General features: G+C 45.4%; 2 protein-coding genes across 7 annotated transcripts; both read right to left on the bottom strand.

Annotated features, from left to right (window-relative positions):
• Positions 1 to 364: 364 nt before the first annotated feature.
• On the bottom strand, positions 365 to 6,115 carry prkcq (protein kinase C, theta). Its single transcript, XM_088287853.1, has 17 exons — positions 5,898 to 6,115; positions 4,239 to 4,438; positions 3,924 to 3,984; positions 3,564 to 3,732; positions 3,434 to 3,465; positions 3,278 to 3,363; positions 3,011 to 3,140; positions 2,815 to 2,924; positions 2,612 to 2,732; positions 2,366 to 2,538; positions 2,109 to 2,282; positions 1,958 to 2,049; positions 1,831 to 1,893; positions 1,544 to 1,682; positions 1,287 to 1,475; positions 1,095 to 1,223; positions 365 to 905 (listed from the first exon to the last, which is right to left on the bottom strand). The coding sequence occupies exons 1-17, from the start codon at positions 6,013 to 6,015 to the stop codon at positions 747 to 749; spliced, it is 2,145 nt and encodes a 714-aa protein (XP_088143979.1). The 5' UTR covers positions 6,016 to 6,115; the 3' UTR covers positions 365 to 746.
• A 4,911-nt stretch (positions 6,116 to 11,026) lies between these two features.
• sfmbt2 (Scm like with four mbt domains 2) lies at positions 11,027 to 23,879 on the bottom strand. 6 transcript variants are annotated; one of them, XM_088288519.1, is made up of 22 exons: positions 23,281 to 23,422; positions 21,587 to 21,672; positions 19,594 to 19,718; positions 18,881 to 18,984; positions 18,103 to 18,343; positions 17,879 to 17,893; positions 16,209 to 16,297; positions 15,580 to 15,829; positions 15,335 to 15,432; positions 15,088 to 15,189; positions 14,623 to 14,853; positions 14,374 to 14,500; positions 14,192 to 14,305; positions 13,851 to 13,893; positions 13,718 to 13,785; positions 13,198 to 13,331; positions 12,893 to 13,002; positions 12,619 to 12,794; positions 12,209 to 12,375; positions 11,877 to 12,137; positions 11,633 to 11,746; positions 11,027 to 11,554 (listed from the first exon to the last, which is right to left on the bottom strand). In XM_088288519.1, the coding sequence occupies exons 3-22, from the start codon at positions 19,670 to 19,672 to the stop codon at positions 11,414 to 11,416; spliced, it is 2,664 nt and encodes an 887-aa protein (XP_088144645.1). In that variant the 5' UTR covers positions 19,673 to 19,718; positions 21,587 to 21,672; positions 23,281 to 23,422; the 3' UTR covers positions 11,027 to 11,413. The 6 variants fall into 6 exon arrangements, with proteins under 6 accessions (XP_088144645.1, XP_088144644.1, XP_088144648.1 ...); XM_088288518.1 differs by having other exon boundaries at positions 21,587 to 21,736; positions 23,281 to 23,413; XM_088288522.1 differs by lacking the exons at positions 21,587 to 21,672; positions 23,281 to 23,422 and adding an exon at positions 23,724 to 23,879.
• Between the last annotated feature and the right edge of the window lie 127 nt (positions 23,880 to 24,006).

Genomic DNA, 24,006 nt, shown 5'->3' with positions numbered 1-24,006 from the left:
TCAGAGTAACCCCTCAAAGGGAGAGAAAAGTCAAGCCGGATTTGGATGTTTAAACTCAACTGTGCAATGTAGCTACTTCTACAGCTCTTTTCTCTTGCACTCCTCCTGAAGCAAAACATCAAAACAATTTGTCCTACTTACTGCACATGGAGCCGCCTCGTGTTACTGTTGACAGCTGCACTTTGACCAGATGAACAAATTCACTGGGGAAAAACACGACACCGTAATACAATTAGTCATACAAGTTTTTAGCAGCTCTTTTGAACACTCACCTTCTCTCCTCAGACACAGCCGGGAAAAAAAGGACGTTTCTTGTCCGCGGCAGTTTTCACAAAATATCAAATAAGAATGTTGAGGCCTGAGGGAAAGTGCTACAAAGGCGTCATAGACATCTTGTGTTTTATTACCCACAATGAGATGAGCGCCATCGACACTTCTGAAGTAATCAAAAATGTCAACAGAAGTCAGTGATGTTGCATCACAACAAGATGATAGGCCACAGTCCACTAGAGCATACTCAAGCATCTTGATGAGAATGAAAGGTTGTACATGAGGTCAGAACAGTTGCTACACTAAATGGCATTCATGAGAAGACACGTATTCAATCAAGACTAATAACTGAGCGACATTTCACTGGACTGCAAAGTAAGCTGTCAGTTTTTGTCTTACTTGGCCGAAAAGACACGTCTGCTGTGTTCATGTACCGAATTGGACCACTTTCAAGTCTGCTTGGTCGGTGGAGGAGATCAGCGCGCCGCTACGTGAGGCATGCCCGGATTGACAAAGGAGAAGTTCCGGAACATGGTTTGGTCCACGCTGTTCATGAGCGCCCGGTCGGCACACGACAGGCGTGGCTTCTCGTTGAGGAACTCTTTGTCAAAGTTGCTGCAGTCGCTGGGGGACGTCTGCGAGCACACAAACGTCACGTCAAGTTGGACATGACATTAACTCGGTGCTTACCAACCTTTGCAGCCGTTTTGCAGATTGTGAAAAAAATATCGAAACAAAGAGCACCGTCTTGATTCACTCACAAATTTACTTTCCTTCGTGTGAAATCTGGGCATGTTAACTCAAGAATGCAAACTGGAACTTACCAAGATTGGCTTAAAGGGCGGCATCACCTTCCGTTGTTCCAGGGCCTTCCAGTCGATGGCGCCAAAGAAGCGGTGCAGCCTGACGTTTCCCTTCACCCCCAGCCGCTCCTCGGGCTCCCTGACAAACAGCTGCAGGACAACGGCAGCAGTGAGAACACACACGGTGAGGAAAAACCCACGTCAAAGTGCGACCTTGATCAAGATGTCCTTGGTGTCGTGCGTAAGCCAGCGGGGGTACACTGGGTTGTCCGTTCGGATGGACTGAAAGAGTTCTTCCTGGTCCCGACCGTGGAAGGGAGACTGACCGATGAGCATCTCATACAGCAAGACGCCGAACGACCACCAGTCCACCGAGCTGTTGTACTTCTGGCCCAGCAGGATCTGAACACGCATCAGAAAAACGTTGTTCAAAGTAAGCGCAGTGCATGGTGAGCTGCGTGCGAGATCACCTCGGGAGCGATGTAGTCGGGCGTCCCGCAGAAAGTGGACGTCCTGGCCTCCTCCAGCATCTTCTCCTTACACATGCCAAAGTCTGCAATCTTGATATGTCCCTCCAAGTCCAGCAGCACATTGTCCAGCTTCAGATCCCTGCAGACGCAGCAGGGAAGAAATGACTTTTTGTACATTTTACTTGAGTCAGCATGTTAACCTTCACACTTTTATTTATTTTTTACTGTACTATATAACTAATTGAAGTGTTTATGTGTGAATATGACAATTTCTGATCAAATGTCACCTGTAGATGATTCCTCTGGAGTGCAGGAATTGAAGGCCGCAGACGATCTCGGCCGCGTAGAAGCTGCAAGATGAGAGGAAGTGTGAGGGAGAGTCTCTATGAGACAACTTGGGACATGAGCGCCTACGTGGATCTGTGAAGATCGAACTTGTGGCAGTTCTGGATGTGGAACATGAGGTCGCCTCCGTTCAGGTACTCCATCACGAAGAACAGGTTCTCCTGGAGGAGACGTGGCTTGAAGTTGATTTTCGTCAAATTGAAGCGGGGAGAAGGATTACCTTTGTCTGGAAGGTGCAGTGCAGGTGCGTGAGGAAGGGGTTTTCCCAGGCTAACGAGAGGACCCTCCTCTCCACCATGGTGCACTCCACGTCGTCGTCCATCAGAACCACGTCCTTCTTCAAAGCCTTGATGGCGAAAAACTGAGCACTCTTTTTCAGCTCAGCTAAAAACACCTAAGAAAAATAAGCAGCTAAGTCCGGCAGTCTGAAAAAAAAATAAGAGACCCTCCCCCATCATTTTTGGCGAGTGTCTTCACCTTGCCGAAGCTGCCCTTGCCGAGCATCTTGTGCAGGACAAAGTCGTCGATGGAAAACTTGGGCTGATCCCGAGAAGGGAAATCGTAAAGATGTTCTTCATCCTCCTCTTCCGAGGCCTCAAGTGCCTGCTTGTCGTCGACTGCTGGCCCCTCCCAGGAAACACCCTGCACTTCTACGGGAAGGACAGAACATGTTCAAGAGTGCCCCCTGCAGGACTACGAGCCGATCAAACTGAGCATCTTTACCCGCACACGTCGCCAAAGCTGCTAAACTGGTTTCTGGCGCGCTCGGCTGGACCATTCCCGGTTGGTTGACGCCTACGGGACCTTCCCGAGCGACAATGTCATTTTCTCTGGAGCTCCTGGCCTAGAGGACGATGAGTGTCACAACAGCAGAGAGACTGGAAGAGTCACAGAAAGGCGTCGACGTCTCCCCCCCCAGCCCTGACCTGCTGTTTGCTCTCAATGATGGCAAGCGCTTCGGCCATGAGTTTCTGGTTGACCCCGCACAGGTTGGCCACTTTCTTCTGGCACTTGTGGTGGACGTTCATGCCACATTCTAGTCAGAGACAACAAAGCGTCAAGCGTGTGAAGCACAACACAATATTTCTACGCTGATGCCCACATCTCAGTGTCCCTTCTCACCCTCACATTTGAGCCCCTGCTTAGCTAGCCCCCACAGGAGCGTCCCACAGTGCTCACAGAAGGTGGGGCTCTTGTAGTTGTACACTTTGAACCTGTGCGGCATGTCAATCTTGAAGCGTTCCTTGTGGATCTGAAACACACGCGACGCGTCATCAAAACAAGCTGGCAATGTTCGCTCATTTCAATTAAGACAAATTTAATGTAAGTAACACGTTTGGGGTGCCGACGTCTCCAAGATGGGACCAGCCGATTGGATGTGTTGGTTACCATGGTTTCCTTGCTGTTGATGGCCGAGCCCGTGCATTTGGCGATGACCTTGTCGATGCATTTCTTGTGGATGGCTGCGTTGCACTCTGCGCCGCGCACACGAGAGGGAGCAGTGAGGACGCCATGCGTACAAAGCGAAACACACGTGATACTCACGTCTGCACTGGTAACCTTGCTTGTTCAGACCCCTGCCCAAAAAAAAACAAGGAAAAAAAACAAGCTGTCAAGAGTGACTGGGTGAAAAGATAAAAGAGGCTGATTGAGTGAGACGACGCGAGCGGCACACCAGACAAACTCTTTGCAGACGGAGCAGAAGGTGGGTTGCGGGAAGAAGGTGGCGCTGAACTCGTGACACTTGACCACGTGAATTTTGGCCTGCTTGATGGCACCGCGCCGATGATGGAGGGCAAAAAGAGCCTCGCGCTCGGAATCACCGTCAGCCTTAACCGCCGCGTCTGAAACAACACGACATTTATGTTCGAATTTGGCGTCATTTTAGAGGGTCGCTATGACACCTGTTTTTCTGTGGCAGGAAGCCAAGGTCGAGCCGTCTTTTTTTGTTTTTTTTTTAATACTGTGAATCTAGATGTATTTCATCAAAGTGAAGTTTCATTAGTGACTTTAGTGTGAATGTCAAATAACTCACCGGTTATCTCCAAGTAGTATCTGGCCTCCATGAGCAGGCGGCCCTGCGGCTTCAGGTCCAACTGAGATGCAAAACAACACCAGTGATCATTTGGGAGGCAAACTCAACGACAATCAGCATTTGAAAAAAGTAACAAATATCCTCCCACAATTACACGACAGTACGAGGTGAGGGCGGGGATTTGAATTTAGCTTTGGGTTAATTGACCACTAACAGATGGCAACATTGCTCATGAGAGGGATGATGCGTGTAAAGTGCTAAAGTGTACAGCGGTGGCCTCCCAGCAGATTTAGTGGCACGCACGAACGCACGCACCCACATCTCCAGCTTGCCATTCTCCTTCTTGCATCGCGTGGCCAGCGAGTCCAGCGCCACGGTGGCCTCCGACTTGAGCTCAGCCGTGCGGTCCTTCACCATCACGTGCATGATGCGCCCGCGGTGCACGTGCGCGTCAAAGGTGGTGCTCCACGGGGGGTACATGGTGGGCTTCTTTTGCTTGTATACCTGGCCCTTTTCTGCAGGAGGGGGAGAAAGGACTCATGCACAGCTGCACCTCGAGACGTCACTCATGCACTAGTTTTTAGTATTTTCTTTTTTTATTATTCGCGACACAAAAAAACAAAAGAGGTCACTCCGTTTAAATTTTGCTTTTATTAATATTGTGACCCAAACCAACAGACTGCTGTGCTTCTGGTTGCCAAGCATGCCGTCTAAAGCATCGACCTTCCGCCCGCTAGATCTGCGTGATTATCAGCTCTCATTGACATCTGCTGGATTTTTTTTTTTTTGCCCAGCGCGTTATAATAACGTGGCATATATCCACTTGCATAACGCACACATGCCGGCACAATAAAGCCCGCTAAGCTTTCGACTCCCCAAAGTGGTCTTGATCATCGGCTCATCGTCTGTCTGCCATCTGCGCCAGAGTGCAAATGTGTGCGCTGACACTTTTGAGAGCAGGTGACACCGCGTAACTTCCTGTGTTTTTCTCAGAAAAAGGGCGATTTTTTTTTTCCGTTTGTTGCAGGGAGGTTTACTGAAGTGCTGTGTGAGCATACGCTCACTGGGTACTTCATTTGGTACTCCAGCACAATTCAATCAGAGTTCGCACAGAGAGCTTTCCAAAGATGATAATGCAAACAATAGCTGCAAAAATGAAGATTTTACATTATTTCAAGATTTATTACTGGGTGTTTGATGAGGTAAGTTGCATGAAAGAAGACGACCAAACACTTTGCCCATCCCTGGTTCAAAATTGACCAGCAGTTATAAATAAAGTGTTGTTCATGAACAACCTGATGCTCAGGCAGCATTTCAATATATCACCATGGCAACAATAGACGCCCTTAACTTTGCATGATGATGAAAATCCTTGCACATTAGCACAGCCCAGAGCCAAACGGGAACGACAGAAGCCATTTTTTCATCTTTTTGTTTCCCTTTTATCAAACTTAATTAGCAGAAAACGCTTTTAACTTGAGCCTCTGGGAAAGCACGCACACTTACAGTGTGCTTTGTAATATAGTCATAAAATTATTTTTTTAAAAACCCAAGATGTTTCATGCATTAATAATCTGTGAAAAATAATATTATGTCAAATAACTTATCTCATTCATGGTTTTAAATCGGTCAAATGCAATCATAAATCTATTACTGGTTTTATCTACTTCTTGCCTGTTTCCAATGTTTTGTCGTAACTTGATATCACTTTGGCCAACTGCGGTTGTTTTAAATTGTGCTCCCCACATAAACACAGAACAACGGCGCAAGCTAATTCATTACAAATGGTGATAATATTTTAATTGTAGCAAATCCAAGCTTATTGAGCATCTTCAGGAGCCCTAAAATTCAAAAGTGGTCAGCTTTTTTTGCTGGTAGAAATTCTGCTGCATGCACGTTAATATTACAACAACAACCAACACGTTAAGCCAAATATCATCTAATGAGGTGAAGTCATATTTAGCCTCGTCCCACCTGTATCGACGGCCTCCTTCATGTAAACAGCGCAATAGGGGTTGAGCACCTCCTCCTGGTACTCCAGGCCCGGGTCCATCTCAAAGTTGGTGAAGCCGATGCGCAGGAAAGGCGACATGGCGACCGGTCCGTGTCGGGATCTTCCGGGAGATGTGTCGGCTTTCCTCGCAAGCTGCACTTGCTACTGTGAGAGAGACGAGCTGTGGCGGAGGAGGAGGAGGAGGTTGGCCTCCAGAGGACCTACCGGAGGAAGAGAAAGGAGATGTGACATCAGAGCAGAACCTTCATGAGCACACGGCAAAGAATACCGCAAATCAAGGCAGAACATTCTTGTTCTCTAGATGCGACAGTATTGAAAACAAGTATCATATGTGAGACGAGTTCACTTGCTTTAAACATTTTTTCCTTAGAAGAAAAAAAATACATAATGGTCATTTACATTTAGCTTTAAACAGAAAACAATTTTTAGAAATACTCGCAGATAATGCTGAAATGAACTGACAAGTTCTTCAGCTGTCAAGCGTCAACAAAACAATGTCCCCGAATAGTAAGGAAGCCAGCAGTGCCACAGATTACACTTGTGATATTTGAGGCCTGCTTGTGGCACTATTAATAGAGCTGAAATCCTAAACGTCCATCAGGAACATTCATACGCATGCCTTCGGGAAGGAAAACGTGGAAGAAAGCGTCCCGGTTTAGACGGCTGCGCGAGTGTGCAAGGGGTTTGTCATCAGCAATCCAAAACGTTTCACAGGTGTTCTTCTACACCAAATTCATTCAGAGATGCGTTCTCCTCCCTGTAAGCTGCTCCCACAACATCGGAAGTACACAATTGTCCCCCCAAAACATTTTTAATTCAGATTTAGTAGCTGTAGTCCAACCTCAGATTGATTTATTATCTTAGATAACCTTTATTAGTTGCACAACGGGGAAATTTGCATTGTATCAGGAGCAATAGTGGACACGGGAAATTAGAAAAAAAATAAATGAAAAGAAAAAAAAAGCTAAATATGAACATTTATTTTTGTGTTTTAATCTGCGAGCCTCTTATTTTCAATTGTTAATATGATATTTTGGAATCATCGCTTATGGATACATTAAGTATTTGCATCAAATAGGTAGAAAAATATTTTTGGAGGGGAGTGCAAGTCACAAGTTTTCAGGGAGGGCCCACATTTTGTGCGCGTTCACGGCAAAGAGGGAAGTGAGACGTAGAGGTGTGAACATTTGCGCACATCTAATCAAAGCACAACAAGAAGCTAAAGCGGCTAATTAGCAAAGATGCAGGAAGCGGGCCGCGTTCACAGCAAGATCAACGTTCCTCAACGTTAAGCGACCTCCCACTAAACTCGCAGTGCAACTTCCTGTCGCCCCTCAAGTCATCTCACTTCCTCTCCAGTGACGTGCCAACTCCACACTTTTAAACGCTGGTACATTTCTCCTTTAACGCGGCGCTCTGCACTCTTTTTGCAATATCAAAGCAAGTAGGCATGAGCTGTCAATATTTTGAACACAGGCAGACCTTCTTGTCCAGTCAAGCTTCTCTACACCACTAAATCAGCCTTGAATGCACAAGGCGACATTTTGTGCAGTTGTTTACGCCGTGCCCACCCATGGGTGCTCCACACGCAAAGGTCAAGTGCCAGCGTGCCAGCTGCCGGAGACCTTTACTCTCAGGACCATGAAAGCGGTGCAGCTTTTTGAAGTTGAGAGGAAATGTGGATGCAGGAGGGTAGAGGGGGCGGTCAATGTGGGTGGAGAAGCCTTTGACTGTCACAAGCAGCGAAGGGGACGTTGGCTCATACAAGTGACATGAATGAAAAAGTCATTTCTATTCAAGTAAGTCTGGATACAGTGGCACCTGCAATACTGAAAACTCATCAGCCTCAATATAGATATGCATCTAACTTTGCAGTTGTTCAACGTGTAAACAAGCCCCAAATTTCCATTTACTGAATGAAATGAGTGCATCAAAGAAAATACGATTCAAAATAGAGAAGACAAAAGAAACGTCCAAACTAACCTAGAGAAGACGACAAGAGGGTTGGTGACGAGCCTGACAGCAAGCCGAGTGTCTTTTGAGCGCAGCAACCGACATGCACGCCACTCTTGTGCTCGTGGTGCGTTCAAGAGCGTGGGATTATGTGTATTTATGCTCACACAAACCGCACAAAACGCCATTTAAATTGACATTTTTCACACTTGCGTCACAAAGTTAACACTTGACTTGCATTCTATTTCCAAACTAACGAGTTGCTCCTAAAAAATGCAGAAATGCAGCAAACTATACCACACTATTTAATTTCTTCATATTTCGCTTTAAGTGTCATTTTTTTTTAGAAACAAGCCATTAAACAAAAATCAATTATTTTTCTCCCTGAATACTAAACGTCCTCCCGTTGATTAAATTAGACACTATATTTTCTTGTCCACCAGAGGACGCTATTTCCCGGCTAATGACCTTTGGACCGAACAAGGAAGCACATGGGAGTGAAATGATTGTTGAAACAGATTAAGATCTCCTGCTTGAAATGCAGCCAAGTCACACGAAAAAATGGGCATCAATTATGCGCCAATAAGAATAAAAACATCTTAGCAGGAAACACAGTTGTGCCTGACAAATGACATACTTTTAATTATTTTGACTTAAGTTCCAGTAGTTAAAAGACCCCCTCACCTTAATATTTTCCACTTATCTGACTCCAATGTAACAATTTTTATAAACAGTATATTTGTCAGTTGTTTAACTGCAGATAAAGTACCACTTCCTGTTCAGAGGAGGATTACACATCATTGGAAAATCTTTTGTACTGAGCTGCTGTTTTTTTTTTTTTTTAAAGCAGACATTACCATGGAAACCAGCCCAGCAGCCAACCAGATGCTACAAGACTGCAGCCCCCTCCCAGCTACGCTTACACTCCATGCACAGCAGCACATGGATTATTATTGTAGTTGTTAATATTATAAACTACACATGGAAAGGAGTAGGCTTTCAATTAAAGGGGATACAAGTGATTAAACACGCAGTGCTGCGGGAGTGCACATATGCACACAAATAGAGCATGATAATTACACGGCCTTGCGTTAAACATCGAGCATCAGCGTGCAATGCTGCAGCTGGTGTTTAAATTAAACATTTCAATTTCACTCCCATAAAAACATAGTTTGATTCAAATTAAATATTACGCAATTTAGATGTGCCAACTTTTGTTTTCAAGAAACAAAAAAAAATTAATAAAAAAAACGGATCCAGACAGTCCTAATATAAATATGACAGCGAGATTTTATTAAATAGCTTCATGTTTGTGTTTTGGGGGCCTTTTGTTAAAATTACTGCCTTTTTTGGTTTATAAAAATCGATTATAAAGATAATTGAGAGGAAATTCAGGTGTTACACAAGCTACTAGCAGCAGATTGTTTGCAAAAATAATAGGATAAAAATAAGAGCTTAAGGATCAGATGGTATGTCATTGTTCTTAAATTGCTGTTGGTAAAAAAAATTTTTTTGTATTGCATTAATATTAACAGTGGCTTCTTTCTATGTTAAAACGTGAGATTAGGCAGATCGTTGTGTAAAGGTTTTAATAATGGCAACAGTTTCCCCCTGGATTTGATTATATTTGGAAATCGGTGAGAGCTAACTTGCTTTTTGGGAGTAAATGTATTCAATGTTGGCAGCTTGCTCGGCCAATTCTAGACGCGAGTATACTTTCCCTCTCACATGCAGTCTCTTTCAAAGTAAAAAAAAAAAAATTCCCACCCCTCCACACAGATAGCATCAGTGAATGCATTACCTTTTGAAAAAGAGATGAAGGCACACATTTAAGGCTTTTCTCCTCTCGCCACGTATGGAAATTGAGTCCCAGCAGACAGGAGGGAGTCTCGCAGGCCAGCCACATGCCTAATGGGACAAAGGAGAATGAAGAGTTGGTCAAATATGTGCTGGAAAATGATTACAATCACATCCATCTGTCTATACTTAGTGTAGTTTTGATACCGGATATCACCAGATGCATATTTATTTGCACCTAATATTGTGGGTGGAAAAAGTTGCACGCAGGCAGTCAGCCTTCTCTCCCGCAGCAGGCACTGGCAACTCAATCTAGCCGAGATGGAAAATGTGACAAACGGAGTGAGACAAACTTGCAACACTTTCACACATGACACATTTAATGGTTACAACATGGGATTTCTTTTGTTTAGAACAAAACAAATCAAAAACTAAGCGCCAGAAGAGTATTGGGTTGCTTTTCTGCTGTCACAAGGAGGCAACAAAACACCAATGGAGCATTTTGTGTTGTTTTTACTCTCACCTTCCTGGCCTCACTCTCATCCACGTACGCAGGATGAGAAAAGTGATACGATGAGATGTTCCTCACTGATGATCTTGCTCAAGTCACAATGACATACAAATGCAATAGTTAATGTTAGCGCTTGCACATTTTTTTTAAAGAAAGCTACAGTTTGTACTGAAATGTGCATTAATGTGCAATTCCAAAGTGAGGGGAAACGAAAACATGAAAAAAAAAAACACTGCTAGAGTACATTTACACATATTTGCCTAAGTATTTTATCGTTAGACACCCTCACTCCCCACCAAAATTGAAAATGTAGTGATGTACCTTAAAACGACCTGAAATTGATAGCAAGTAACCTATTTAGAAATAATCGAATAGTTTTGTTAAGTGTCATTGTATTTTAAAAGCGACCACCTTGTTAGCTGCTAAATAGCAACATGCTACACAGCGAAACGTCGTTCTACAAACACTCACCTTCAGACTATTTTCAATCCTGTCGTCTAGTGTTCGTGTTAAAATTGTCTTCATTTGGCTTTGGTTTGCGAACATTATTCGACTCAAAAAAATGGGTTACTTCGTATAACCGGAAGCTTATTTCCGAAAGCTAATTTCCGCTAATTAAAACACGTGAGGACGAACATAAACGTTCCTTTATGATCAGCTCATAAAACTTACGTTTTTGAGGCCTCGTGAGTAGATGAGATTAAGTTGCCATCCAACTACGTTTTAGGGCATTGTAACATCCTATAATGAAAGCTTAAAGTAAACATGGAGGGAAAAGGGGCTGCTCTTCAGTGGGTTGTCATGGCAACAAAACGGGATACAAGTGCGTACAAATGAATAGAAATTTATTTCATCGCTTATCAAAACATCAGCAAACAATACATTTGCATAGATGAACACAAAAAAACAGCAGTCAGTTGGAGTTTACACAGCGAACGAGAGGAACAATTTTGCAATAGTTTGTGGAATAAATTAAAAACTTTCTGGAGAAAATTTGGCAATAGGGCCTCAAAGTGAGGATGGCAATAAATAGTCCAAATATATTAATAGGCTGTTTTGCATATACATTAAATGTCCCAAGTGCTCCGCGACCACTAAAAAAATTCATTTCATAAACAAAAGTTGTTCAGTGTGTGTTGTGCTTTTCTGGCATGTTTTTGACCCTTCTCTCACAGTTTTGGAAAATAGTTCTGAAAGGAAAATAAGAATCCAGGGTCAGTTGGCATACTGTTTGTAGAAAGCCACCTTGACGCGCTCAATGTGGTGGCACAGTTTGATGGCAGGCCCGAGCTTTAGGTCCATGCACTCCTGCACAGTGGGCAGCGTCAGAAGTAGCATAGCCTGGCCGTCGATATCCTGCGGCACCGACAGGAAACACGAGTGAGGCTCCCCCAAGCGGGTGACAACAGCGCTCATAGGCACTTAAGGGCTCACCTGCTCCTGGAAGATGTTGGCGAATGACGCACAGTCGGTGGAGTTAATGAACTGGACCACTTCCTGGACGCTCCACTCCAGAGGGTTTCTGTCAAGAACTAGGGGCTCCTCCTCCTTTATGTCACATGGGTAATTTTTCATCGATCAGGGTTTTTCTTACATTTCAATTTTGGAGGTGGCCGCCTCTTGCTATAAAACCTCGAACACCAATTAAGAAAACCCCTCCATCGCAGCTCTGTCTCACCTGCGTGTCGTCGTCTTTGGATGCTTGGTACTTGCTCAGGAGCTGACGTGTAGACCGCCGCCGGGCCTCTGGTGCCTCTTGGCTGCCGGTGCCAGTCGTATTACTGCCCGCGGACTCTGCCTTGCGTAACGCGTTGGTGCGGCGCGTGCGGCCCCCGACTGTCTCCACTGAAGACGCGTCGGTCAGGTCGTCGCGCGGTTCAGAGCTGGTGCCCTCGCTGCCCGAGCGTGACGCCCCATCCTCTTCGTCTTCCTCGCTTTCCTGATGCAGGACAGAAAGTTGAGTAAGCGATTCGTCTGTTCTTCGCCAATCGGTGACAGTGATCGTCAAACCTGAGCTGAGCCAGCGGGAGTGAAGTCCACCGCTGAAGAGCGCCGCTTCTTCTGCACAAAGATGCTCTTTCGCTTCTTGCGCTTCGGTTTGAGCGGCTCGCCTGCTGCTGCTCCATCTTCACCGCCATGCGGCTTGGGCAGTTTCCTTTTCTTCCCGTAGTAATAAGCTGCACAAACGTGACAACTTTTTGAAAGTCTCTACAACAGTGGCCCACGCGTCTAAAATTTGAGATTGGCATCATGTTTCGCGTTTGTGTGTTACCGCTACTGTACTGTGATTCAACTCCCGTCCCCAAAAACTACAGACTAAGAAACCTAGCAAAGTATAAAGGGCTAAAAATAGATTGTTATAGCCAATTTTATTAATTACATCTCAAACAAAACGGTTTCCCTCCTATTACTCCACTCACTGTATTTGGTCTTGGTCTGCACAAAGCAGCTCTCCGGGCACTTTTCGGGTACGAGCGTGGGGCCGACGAGATTGGGGCAGCATTGCAGCTTGACGCACACTTTGCGACAGAAGTCCGGGATGAGGTCGGCCAGGCGGACGATTTTGATGCTGGAGCGGTACGTTTTCCCTTTATATCTGCGGGGGAAGCCGAGATGGCACGACAAGTTTAGGGTGATGACCCTGAAGACGGCGGCGTGGCCGTTCTCTCGCTCGTTCGCTGGCGTTGCACTCACTTGGCTTTCAACGTCTCCTCTTGGCAGTCCCAGCTCGGATCCTCCAGCTCCTGCAGCTCCTTGAGGACACGTCCGGGCTTGTAGGCGGCGTTGATGAGCATGGTGAGGAGCTTCGGACCGCACAACAAACAACATTTCAAAGTCATTAGATGAGCAAAGTGTCGCACGATCGTCATTATTTCACTCTAGTGCTTTCTTGTGAGATTTTTGTGTGGTGGTGTCCTGAGAGATTTATTTTTTATTTTTTTTGGGAAGGGGGAACATTGCTCCAGAGAAATCAAGGGGAAAAAAAATGGCCGCCTCACCTCTTTAAGAACCAGAGTGCACTTGCCGGGTCCGACCGTCTGCGGCAGCTCGGCGATACGTCCCTTGTTGAGGTACGGTCCTGAGAAGCAGCGGTGGTTGACAAAAACCTTGGAGCAGCAGTAGCGGCCGTTGGCTGCCACATGGGGAGAGAACATGAGCACTAATCTGTTTGATACAAACTTCAAAGGAGCGCTAAAATGCATTTATTGCCGTTTGAAACGTCACTGCTATTTTTTTTTTCATAACCTTGAAAATGTTGATTTTTGGCAGGGCAGTAAAATGCATTTCAATGAGGAATAAAAAAGGTTAGAAATGAGCTTGCTAAAAACAATGTCAAGGTAAAGCGTATGAGGAGAGGATGTTGTGGTTCTCGCGGCGTCGCGCGGGCGTGTGACTCCCACTACACGCAAAAGGACACGTCAGCACTTCCTCTGCACATTGTAGTCGACATTCAATTGTTGGCCGCCTCCATCTCGTCGTTGGAGAGTGAGGAAATCAGCATATTCATCCGCGTCTTACCTGCGTCGTTGGGGGCCGGCTGGCATGGATGGGCGGGAGGCGGCTCCGCGGGGTGGGCCGACGCCAATCTGTGGGGAGAAAACAAGTCGTCACGTTTCAGACGGAGAATCTTTTAGGAGAGTCCACTTCTTACTGCTTCTCCGGCTGGACCACTGCAATCTTGCGTTGCTTGCCACCTGTGCAGGGACAGGAAAAGTGTCATTCCTTTGACTTCACACATTTTAAATGCATGCCATGGCGTGTCGTGTGGTAGGAGCGGCAGCCCTCAGATTGCCGTTTGGAACAATGGCATGAGTGTAAAATGGCTCGCACCAAAAATCACCGTTCAGTGAGCGCTTTCTCGTTCATCCACACTCCCAATTTCCACCATTTTGATGATTTGAGGTCGAAAACAGTCGCTTCTTTTGACGCACTGAACCAAAGTCAAGGAGAAATTGTGGAATAGTGTGTGTGTGTGTGTGTGTGTGAACGTACTGGCAGGCTTGAGCGGCAGGTTGAGAGGGTAAGCATTGGCTTCACACCAGCCCACAGGAAAGATGTCCATGGACTCCACGTCCACGATGGTCTCGCAAAACTGCTTGGCCACACCTGGAGGCAGACGGCGACATTTCCTCAGCATGCAAACGCATTTGCCTGTTTTTTTTTTTTTTTAATACCTTCCAGTCGCAGCCACAACAGACGTCCTCGCACTTGAGTGATCTGGGCCATGCAGATCTCCGCCGGCCGTTCAGGGAGCACCGCCTCCAGCCACGTTTCCTTGACGAATGCCCGAGTCTGCCACGTCTGCGCATGTGCAAGTCGCCACCATGTGATTTAAACGTTCCAACCGCTTCACCATATTTCACCAACAAATACGTTGGTCAGAAATAAATAAGACACATAACCTAAAGTAGTCATCGCCTTACGTCAGGGAAGCAGGTGTCGGGTGCGGCTTCAGAGCCACCTTGCTTGAGGTAGTCGGCCCAGTCAAAGTCGCGCCCCGAGTAGCCGCGCGGCCTCTCCACTTTGGCGCCGTTCTTCAGGCACCACTGGATGGGCACGATGCCGGGAGAGTTGGCGTGACACAACGCCGAGCGCGGCTCGCTGTCGGCTGCCATGTCGTCTTCGGTGACTTGGAAGTAGTTCTCATTGAAGACCTGGAAGAGGATGTTCCAGTTCGACATCAGTCGCAATCGGCCTATCAAATCCGCTGGGGTCCACCAGTGATTTTATTTCCATGTTTTGGCCATATAATTTTATATCGTCTTTATATCGCATTGATCATTTATAGAATTGCAACATTAGTGCTCAGGGTGGTGGATTAAACCCACACTGCGGGCCCAGGTTTCAAGTGCACAGCCGAAAAGACACTTTTGGACTGTGCGACTCACTTTGGAGACAGAAACGGGGCAGATCTTCAGGCGCTCCCACATAGAAACCATCTCCAGCTTCATGCCCACCTTGAAGGCGTGCGCAGGCAGGTCGGCGTGGTCCTGGCACGGGAGAGGAAAAGCACCAAAAGTGAAAAATCATCACACACAAACAAAATGAAGTTCCGGCTACCTTCTGGGGCTTCAAATTAACTTGGACCCGAAAATTCTTTTTGCTCATTTGACATTAAGTGTGAAAAGCGGTCACCTTGAACACCTCGAGCGGCACGGCATTCGTTTCTCCGTCTCGTCTGGCGTCCTCCAACGCTCGCTCCCAGTCGGTCGCACGTTTAAGAGTCCGCAATTCTGTGACGATTCAAAGGAGAGAAAAAGTGTGGGGAAAATTAAGAGCCAAAGCACACAAACTTTTCACGTGCGGTTCAAGTCAACATCTATTGATTGTATTCGGGCTTTGTTTCCCGGAAAGCTTGGCAGGGAATTTAATTTGCGAACCTGCTGGCGGCTCCAAGGCCAAGCGGTTCTCCCGCGCCCACCCGAGGGGTCGGAGCCTCACGTCCAGGTAGAAGAGCCACGCGTCCCGAGACCGGTGCTCGTCCGAAAGGCCGGCGAGGCGCAGGCGCAGCCGGCCGCCGACGTTGTGGACGACGCGCACCGGCCAGAACAGGAACGGGTCCGACCCGTCGCGGAGTTCCAGGACGGATCCCTGCGCAATCAGGTCCACTGTGTTCTTCCCTCGCAGTGGCTATGGAAACAAAAATGGAGCATGTCATTTGATCGGGACAGTTCGCGAGCCATGGCTTGGAGATCCCAAAAAAATGATTTCAAATATACATTATTATGTCCTATCTTTAAAAAATTGGGACCAGCACGAAAACAAATAAAAAAAAAAATGACTTAGCTTTGAGAGTATTTTTTTAAAGACCTTTATCAAATACATGCTTTCCAAAATAAAATGCATCAAGGGTACCATCTCAGATTTTACAACATGTGGAAAAGTCAACCCGTGCCCGCAAATACACGCACACGCACACGCACACGCACTCGCACACACACACACACACACACACGCACACGCACACGCACACGCACACGCACACGCGTACACATTCACGGGCACTCACCCCCTCTAGCAGGTTCGCAGGCGCCGTCCTGGAGCCGGTCAAATCTCCGACCAGAAACTCTGTCCAGTCTCTGTGTTTCTCTCTGATGGCTGCAATTTCACGCAGAGAAAAAAAAAAAATAAACATCACGTAGAAGAAAATGCAACAGAGTCAACAATTTTATATGCATATAGTTTCTACTTTTGTTTTAATGTTAAGAGTACCTTGCGTGGACCCCAAAGTTGTTATTTAACACTGACTGTGCTTCATTCGCTCTGACCGTGTCACTCAAATATTTGATTTCATTATTTTGTAGCTAATATAACAGGTTTATATTTGCTTCAACAGTTCCGAGTAAATCTTCTCATTTCGCCCCCCTCGAGGCTCGTCTCTTGTTGCTACTGTGCTGGACCTTCGCATGCACAAAAGCGCTGCTGTGTGCAGAAATAGATCAACTATTTTTACATGTCCTGCGCAGCCCCCTCCTCTTCCCTCCCGACGTCTACAAACAATTATCTCCTTCTCCGTGTTTCCATCCCAAAGGCAGCTCACACACACATGCTCGACTTTCACCTAACATCAAGTGCATAATTAACCTTGAGGGAGGGAAAATTACACCCCCATCACGTCACACATGCATGCATACACACACACACACGCACACAATCTCCCCTCCCCCGCAGGCCCAGACTGCTAAAGCTTAAGTGTCAACAAATATGATGCCCTTACTTAACAAGCCACCAAATAGGAATATATGAAAGACATTAGCATATTTTGCTGCCATCACACACAGCAGCTTCACATTGGAGAATCAATGTGGCGCCAAAAAATGATAAAAGCAGATGTCGATCGGTGCTAATGGGAGCAAATGACATTCGCTTCCCGCATGAGTCGCCAATTCCAGGCGCAGGATGCACAGAATCGGCATTGAACATTTTTGCGAGATCTCGAGCGTCTCCACTTTTAACACGGCACCTTTAATTCTCGCCATTCGAAATGTCATTTTTGCTTAGTCATGGTTTTTTTTCTTTTAGTGGGAGTGGCGCAGTGTGAAGACGTTTGCCTTACTGACCTCGAGGCGCCGGCCGCAGCCAAAACACATCACAAGCATGCAGGGAATGTTGCCCTTGCGCAATTAACACACCATTGTGTGTGTGAAATGTTGGGAGTTTGCATCAAAACTGCATTTCTTGTATTTTGCTATTTTTTTTAACAGTTAACAGTGTCTAGCGGGGAATAATTAAATAAAGGAGTCCTCGATTTTAGCAGTCCTACTTTAAAAGTTGATTTATCTTCAAAATATGGCGCCAGCCTTCCAAAAAGCCTTCACTCAGTCGTTCACTGCCATGGCCGATTTGTCAACTAGAATCCAAACTGACTACATTTGTCCAAATATGTTTTCCAACATGTTGGCCTGGCCCAGCTTTTCTGATGACCAACACGATCCAGTAGATGGTGGCTGTCCACCGCTTTCCATTGGACATTTGTGCCATGTCGTCGCACCTCGGCAGGAACGTTTATCTGCCGCTCACAGTCGCGAGTGCTTATCACAGAGTGGGCAAGGTACGCTCCATCTGTGCTTGTCACTTATCACTTAGTGTGCAAGCAGCAAGAGAGCTGAGGGGTCATATCCTACGGAGAGGGAGGAGGGAGGGAAGGGGGGGGAGTGGGGGGCTCATGCAGCAGCTTACCTTTTCTCAGCTTATCTGAGAGACAAAAAGAGAGGAAACCAATGAAACCAGTAGATGGAGCATCTTAAAGTGTTTTTAAGAGATGCGACCGCTTATGTTTTGTGTCAGTGATTCCCAACCACTAATCCAATTTTACTCAATTCATTTTTCTTCTCATGTCAACTAACGGTTGGGAAACACTGCCATGTCTTCTGCTCTTTCTCTCTGCGTCGATGCAAACGCACCTTGGGGGGGCGTGAGGGTCTTGCGGTTTCGGGTGCACCAGCCCACCGGGTGCAGCTCGGCGGTCATGACGTCGCACCAGAAGTCGGCCCTGCGGTCGTCGCCGTAGCCGCAGAAGCGCAGCAGCAGCAGCTGGCCGCACGTGGCCACGATGGTGGCCACCCAGTACGTGTCGGGCGCGCCCTTGTTGGCCATCTCCAGCTTCATGCCCGGCTGGAAGCTGCTCTGCAGGCTGACCTCCACCTGGCAAGCACACAAATGGCACCGGGACGAATGGGAGGACAGCGAATCCAGTTTAAAAAAAAAATGCTGTTAAAATTTTAGTTCTCCCAGATTTCGTTGGTCTTCGCCATAAATAGGAAGTCAGAAATAAACAAAATACGAGCACTAACATGACTTCCTGCTGCAAGCGAGCTGGATCACTCTACTTGGCTTATGTAACACGCCGCCTGTGTGTGCACGCGGACGGAAGGGCCGGCCCGAGAGGAGACCAAAAAAAAAAAATGTTTGCGAACAGGAACGATGAGCGCCGCACTTTACTGGATGGCATCTTTCCGGGTGCGCTTCTACTCGCCAGGCGCTCGCGTCTCGGCAGAATTATTTGTCCGAGCGGAACCCCAAGCGAGCCGGCTACTTCCTGGCTGGCGTTTTCGTTCAAACACAACATCTCAGCCTGACTTCAAAGCGAGCGCTTAATGGAAAAGTAATGCCTGCTTTTGTGTTGTGTTGTGCGTCAGGAGGAAACGTTGCCAGCAGCGGCTTTTAAGCAGGTCGACTCACGTGTTTGAAGGCGGTGTGGGGGGCTGCCGAAGCCCCCGTCTCCTCCATGTACTCCTGCCAGTTAAACTCGGCCTCCTCTTCTTGCGCCTCCATGGGCGCCGGCTCTGAGTTGTGAAGAAATCCAACAGCAGAATGACACTCACACACCAAGACGCAATGACGAAAACTCTTTGTAGTATTCGTAAACGTCAAATTTAGCCACAATTTTTGAAAAACACCCCAAAAATGCTCACTTCAAAGCAATATGGCAACATTTTTTGTGGGTCTATTCATGATCAAGATCCCGGGAAAATTACACCTAAAATGGCTGACTTCCAATATATTTTCCAGCTAGTCTTATTTTCTGTGATAGATGTGACTACTAAATTAAAAACTGGAATTGGGAGCCGAGTTTTCTCAAATTATTGCTACAAATAAAAATTCCAGCCTTCTCTGTTCTTCTTTTGGCTTCTTGACACTTGGTTGACAATCTACTCATGTGAAAGGATTTTCAGGTTGCCAAGAGAAACCAGCAGCAGCGGCTAAATTTTCTCAAGATAAGAAAAAAATATTCCAGGCCACAAGCTAAATGTGGACGAAATGCTTGACTTCCTGTTTCATGTCACGCGTGGCTTCTTGAGACCTTTGCGCGCTCCTGAGAGCAAACAAGCCTAGCGATGTTCTGTACAACAGGCTTCATGAGGAAATATTTTTTTTTGGGCAACATTCCTCACCTGATTTAAGCTCCTCCTCCTTGCCGTTGGTTGGACAGGCAGGCGGTGCCTTTGACTGATCCTGAGCAAGCGACTGCATCCTTGCAACCTCAGACCTCGTCGCCGTCACCGCATCTCACGCTCCTCTGAAACACCGGCAGAACAAAATGAAAAATAAGAGACCGTCATTAAATAAAATCAACCCAAGAAGCACAACACTAAAAATGTGGTTTCCATAACAACCGTTGCCAGGAAGTTGATGACAAAGGGAAAACCCAGGCCGGTAAGGCACAACCTCCTTGGTAGAGGAACCTTTTCGAAACCACAAGTAGGTAAGCAAAAAAAAAAAAAAAAAGCTGTTATCATTCCTGGCAATGTGCGCGATGAACCGGCAGCCGACATGGACTGCGCCTGCTCAGCTGAGCTGCCATCAGATAAGCGGCAAAGCGGCAGAACTGGAAAGACATGAGCCGCACTCAAAAGTAGTGCTGTGAAATTATCCCACACTTTCTTTTTACCAAAGGAGAAAGAAAATTGAAAGTGAAAGTATAATGATAATGACTCCGTAATTCTAACAATTATGTTTTGTTTTTTTTTAAGAAATTGAGTTAGATAATAAATTGGGTGTATTGCTTACAAGCCCCAAAAAATGTAAGGATTTTTTTTTTCTTGGAAAAAAATAAAGAGCTTTATTGTCCAACAATTACGACTTCACTGCAATTTTTTTTAATCCTTTGACAGAAAAAAAATTGACATAAGAATAAACACAATACAGTCAACTTAACTATGAGGCGTGCGAGTTGCCCTCCCTGGCTAAACAAAAAGCTGAACTAATTTGCACCGCCTGACACAGCCCCAAACACACACGCGGCGTTTGCCACCCAGTCCTGAAGAAGCATCGACTGGACTCCGCTGTCAAAAGGGAACTCAACTAACTCAACTCACAAAAAAGTGCATCAAATGAGGTCGGCAGAATATTCAAAACAGTTCGAGTCAGCGTGATGCTCGTTTTATTTGATTTGTGCAAAGACAAACACAACAGGAAATGCGTCAGTGGCCAAAGGCTTTTGCTCATTTCCCACCCAAAGTTGGCCTGACATTTATTAGCCGCGCAAACATATTTGACACACTTAATACTTTTTTCTCCGAGGGCCTACAGAGAATGTTCTTCATACTTGTTTGAAGAGACCAAATTACTGAATGATTCATGTGGACGTTTTATTTCTCCCACATTCAATCTATTTTTGTTGTTTGGTGCTGGGCGGGTTTGGCTTCTTGGATTGTTTGAATGGTTAGCGACCGATAGAAAAGAATGAAAGCTAATTCATGTGTTGCCAATGACTCACGTTTACAAGATGAAATGAAACTAAAACTGCCCACAAGTGTCGCAAAAACAATGTTTGGAAGGTTAGGGTTGATAAATTGGTTCAAGAGTTCCATTTTTTAATTACCAGTCAGAAGAGCCCATTGTGAAAGCAAATAATCGGTTTTAAGACTTTTGGATATAAGATCAGCACAGCTTTTGAGTAGATAATAAAATCTTGGCTGAGTCAATTATGAGGGTGGGAATTGCTAATTCTTGGGAAGTTGGACAAGTTTAGACACATCGCACGGTAACGGAGCATGTATGTTTGGGACAAACTGAGTATGCATGTGCGACACAAGCTAATTTTTAGACAGAAATCAGCATTTATTTCTTGATTTATTTTTTGGGTGAAACTAGTCCATAATTGAGTGTTAATTTCTGAAGAATGGATGGAAAAGCAATTTGTTTCTGGCGAGAGGTGGTGCTTTCAACTGCCCTTTGTAACTAAAATGACAAGTTTGGTGAATTGGTCGATTTACATGCTCATTATCAAATCTTTCTGATTATAGTCGATGTGCCAGGTGCACGTGTCTTCCACGAAAGCAGCGCCAAAAACTTTAATGGAGGATTTAGCAGATTAACTACTGCTGCACGGCCGCACCTTTGATTGCATTAGCGCCTATTAAGGTTCTCCTCTTTTAGACTCACCCGCAGAGGTGGACACGCTTCCTCCAACTACGAGGACTGCTGCTGCTTATTGTACCGCTCACTTCTCCGTCAAGTCTTCAATGATACTTTGGGAAAGTAGCAAATTTTTTTTTTTTACAGGAAAAAAACACAGCATACCCACTAATAACACTGAAGGGGAAAAAAGAACAAAGAAATCAGAAGGCAACAAACCTGCATTTTTTTCAAAAATAAAAAATTGTTAACCCACAAGAATAGCTGGTTTTAAAAACAACATTTTGAAGAAAAACTGAAAATTTACAGAACTACGACTTAATAGGATTCTCAATTTTTTTAGGCGAAAATCAAGTGGAGAAATAAAGTTATGACGTTTCAAGATTTAAAAAAATATTTTTTTTTTCCAAGAAAATTACTTATTTTTACAAATTTCACATTTTATTCTGGCTAAAAGGTTTGATTTTTTTTTTTTACACAAAAAAGGTTGAATTTTGTACTTTCTTGTAGTTGCAACCATTTAAAAATGCTCATGCGTTTGTTCCAAGGAAACATTGTCACTCAGGTTATATTTAGAGGAGATAAAAAGAGATTTAAAAAAAAACATTTTACATGAATAATTTGTTCTAACTTTTTCTGTCGTAAAGTTTGTACCTTCACGATATAAAAAGTCAGATGAATAAAAGTAGTACTTTTCAAGTAAAATTGTATGCATAAAGGTGTGTGACGATGGATTCCGAAAACAGTCATTTTTTTGATAAAATGTTTTATTTTCTAGAAATAACGTCCTAAGAAAATAATGTCGCAATTTTGCAGAGAACTTTTTGTAAATAATTTACTGTGTAAGGTTTTATCTGCAGCGACCTGAAAAAAAGATCCTTTCTTCGACAAGATAGAGCCTAGAAATGTCGCATTTTAATCTGCCTGGTTAAAAGGGAATGAAACTTCAAAGCAATGACCGGAAACGAGCATTGAAGCTGTGCTCAACTGTGCATTTTGGTTGACGCATTCTTACAAAGCGATCAAAGTGAAAGAGGAAACGTCGCGTTTGCTTGTGTGCGGTCGTCATGTCAGGAGGAGGAAGAGGAGGCTGAGGAGCAGGCTGCCTCGGCGGCGCCTCTCATGTACTTTGCACACTGCAAACTGCGGCGGAAAAAAACACGCACAAAATCGCCCCGTGTACACTTTGAATTTAATTCACTAAATCGCGAGTGTGCGCACCAAAAGAGACCAAAGTGAGCAGTTGGCGCGGCGCGGGTGTATTTTTTCCTCGTGCAAAAGATCTTTTAAAGTGGCAGTTAAGTCAACGCAGCGCCATGTTGGTCGGAGTGACGCTGCCTTTGATATTTTTGCGGCGGTTTACTTTTTTTTTTAAACGCACCTGTCGTCAGTCACGCAAAAAAAAACTTAAGTGACTCATCAGCATGTGGACCATCAATTCAGTTATAAACGGCGGTCGATAACCCGCGGGGGTGTCATTTTTAAAAGCGATATTTCCGGGTTAAAAAAACCGCATCACAAAGACGTTTATTCGCACGAAACACTCTCAGCAAGTTGAGATAGGGAATGCATTTTTTTTAACATCACAAAGCACCGACGGGAGCTTGAACGCTTTCACACAAGAGGAAATAAGTCCCTCCGTGTTCATCTGGTCGCCATAAAGACCAAAAGGCAAGCATAAAGTGCCCCATCCCACCCAGCCGAGTCGTCACCTGTCTTACCTGGCCCCGTTTTTTTTTTCTTGCTATTCCAGGACACTTCCGGCCGGACCCCCCCTCCCGCTGGCTTTGCTCCCGCTTCGCCTCGACACGGCAAAGTCAGCACGTCGCTCTGTTCGCTCAGCAGCCCCCGTTCCAATATGGCATCTCGATTTTGCGCATGCGCTAAACATCGACGCCCCCCCCCACCAACCCCAACCCTCGTCGGAAGCCTTCAATGACCTTTTAGTGCAGTCAAAAACAAACAAACACGCATTTCATCATGGACACACAGCTGCAGTTCAGGACAAAAGTCGACATTTTCAGCGAGACACTGCTTAATTCAATCATAAAAAAAAACACTTTCGAATACATCTTAATATTGAAAAATATTAAACCTCAGCAAATGCATGAAAAGCTCGTTTGTCTGGTCACTTGGCATATACGTGAAAGCATCGCAGAATTACCCGTCTTTTTTTGTCCACTTTTTCTCAGCAACAACCCCAAAAAGGACTCTCCAATAGTTGCGTAAAATGCTTCCTTCACTCGCTCTTCCTTCCTTGTTCAAGTCAACAGTAGCCTCTAGTGGCTGCAAGCTTCAGAGCAAAGCTTTATGACGGAGAAAGATAACGGAATTAAAGAGAGTCAAGTCAACTTTGAACGCCCTTCTTTGATGCTCTCATGTCACGTGGAAGGAAATACCTCAAGGAATGGTTGTATTTCTTTTTAATTAGGATTACGTTTTTTTTG

The sequence above is a fragment of the Idiotropiscis lumnitzeri genome, chromosome 2, assembly GCF_059441095.1.
Source record: "Idiotropiscis lumnitzeri isolate Australia: NSW breed Sydney's pygmy pipehorse chromosome 2, RoL_Ilum_1.0, whole genome shotgun sequence".
Taxonomy (NCBI): domain Eukaryota; kingdom Metazoa; phylum Chordata; class Actinopteri; order Syngnathiformes; family Syngnathidae; genus Idiotropiscis; species Idiotropiscis lumnitzeri.
This window is presented reverse-complemented; position numbering and strand designations above follow the sequence as displayed.

What these genes read in the sequence shown, in the direction of transcription:
- sfmbt2 (XM_088288522.1), bottom strand. Translation starts at nt 19,672, where the DNA reads ATGCAGTCGCTTGCTCAGGATCAGTCAAAGGCACCGCCTGCCTGTCCA. An exon ending in CTGCGAACCTGCTAGAGGGG is followed by an intron (nt 15,830 to 16,208) that starts GTGAGTGCCCGT and finishes TTGTTTCCATAG; the next exon opens with CCACTGCGAGGGAAGAACAC. An exon ending in CCGACACCTGCTTCCCTGAC is followed by an intron (nt 14,501 to 14,622) that starts GTAAGGCGATGA and finishes GCACATGCGCAG; the next exon opens with ACGTGGCAGACTCGGGCATT.
- prkcq (XM_088287853.1), bottom strand. Translation starts at nt 6,015, where the DNA reads ATGTCGCCTTTCCTGCGCATCGGCTTCACCAACTTTGAGATGGACCCG. An exon ending in GAAGGAGGCCGTCGATACAG is followed by an intron (nt 4,439 to 5,897) that starts GTGGGACGAGGC and finishes CCCCTCCTGCAG; the next exon opens with AAAAGGGCCAGGTATACAAG. An exon ending in CGCCCTTTAAGCCAATCTTG is followed by an intron (nt 906 to 1,094) that starts GTAAGTTCCAGT and finishes GTGTGCTCGCAG; the next exon opens with ACGTCCCCCAGCGACTGCAG.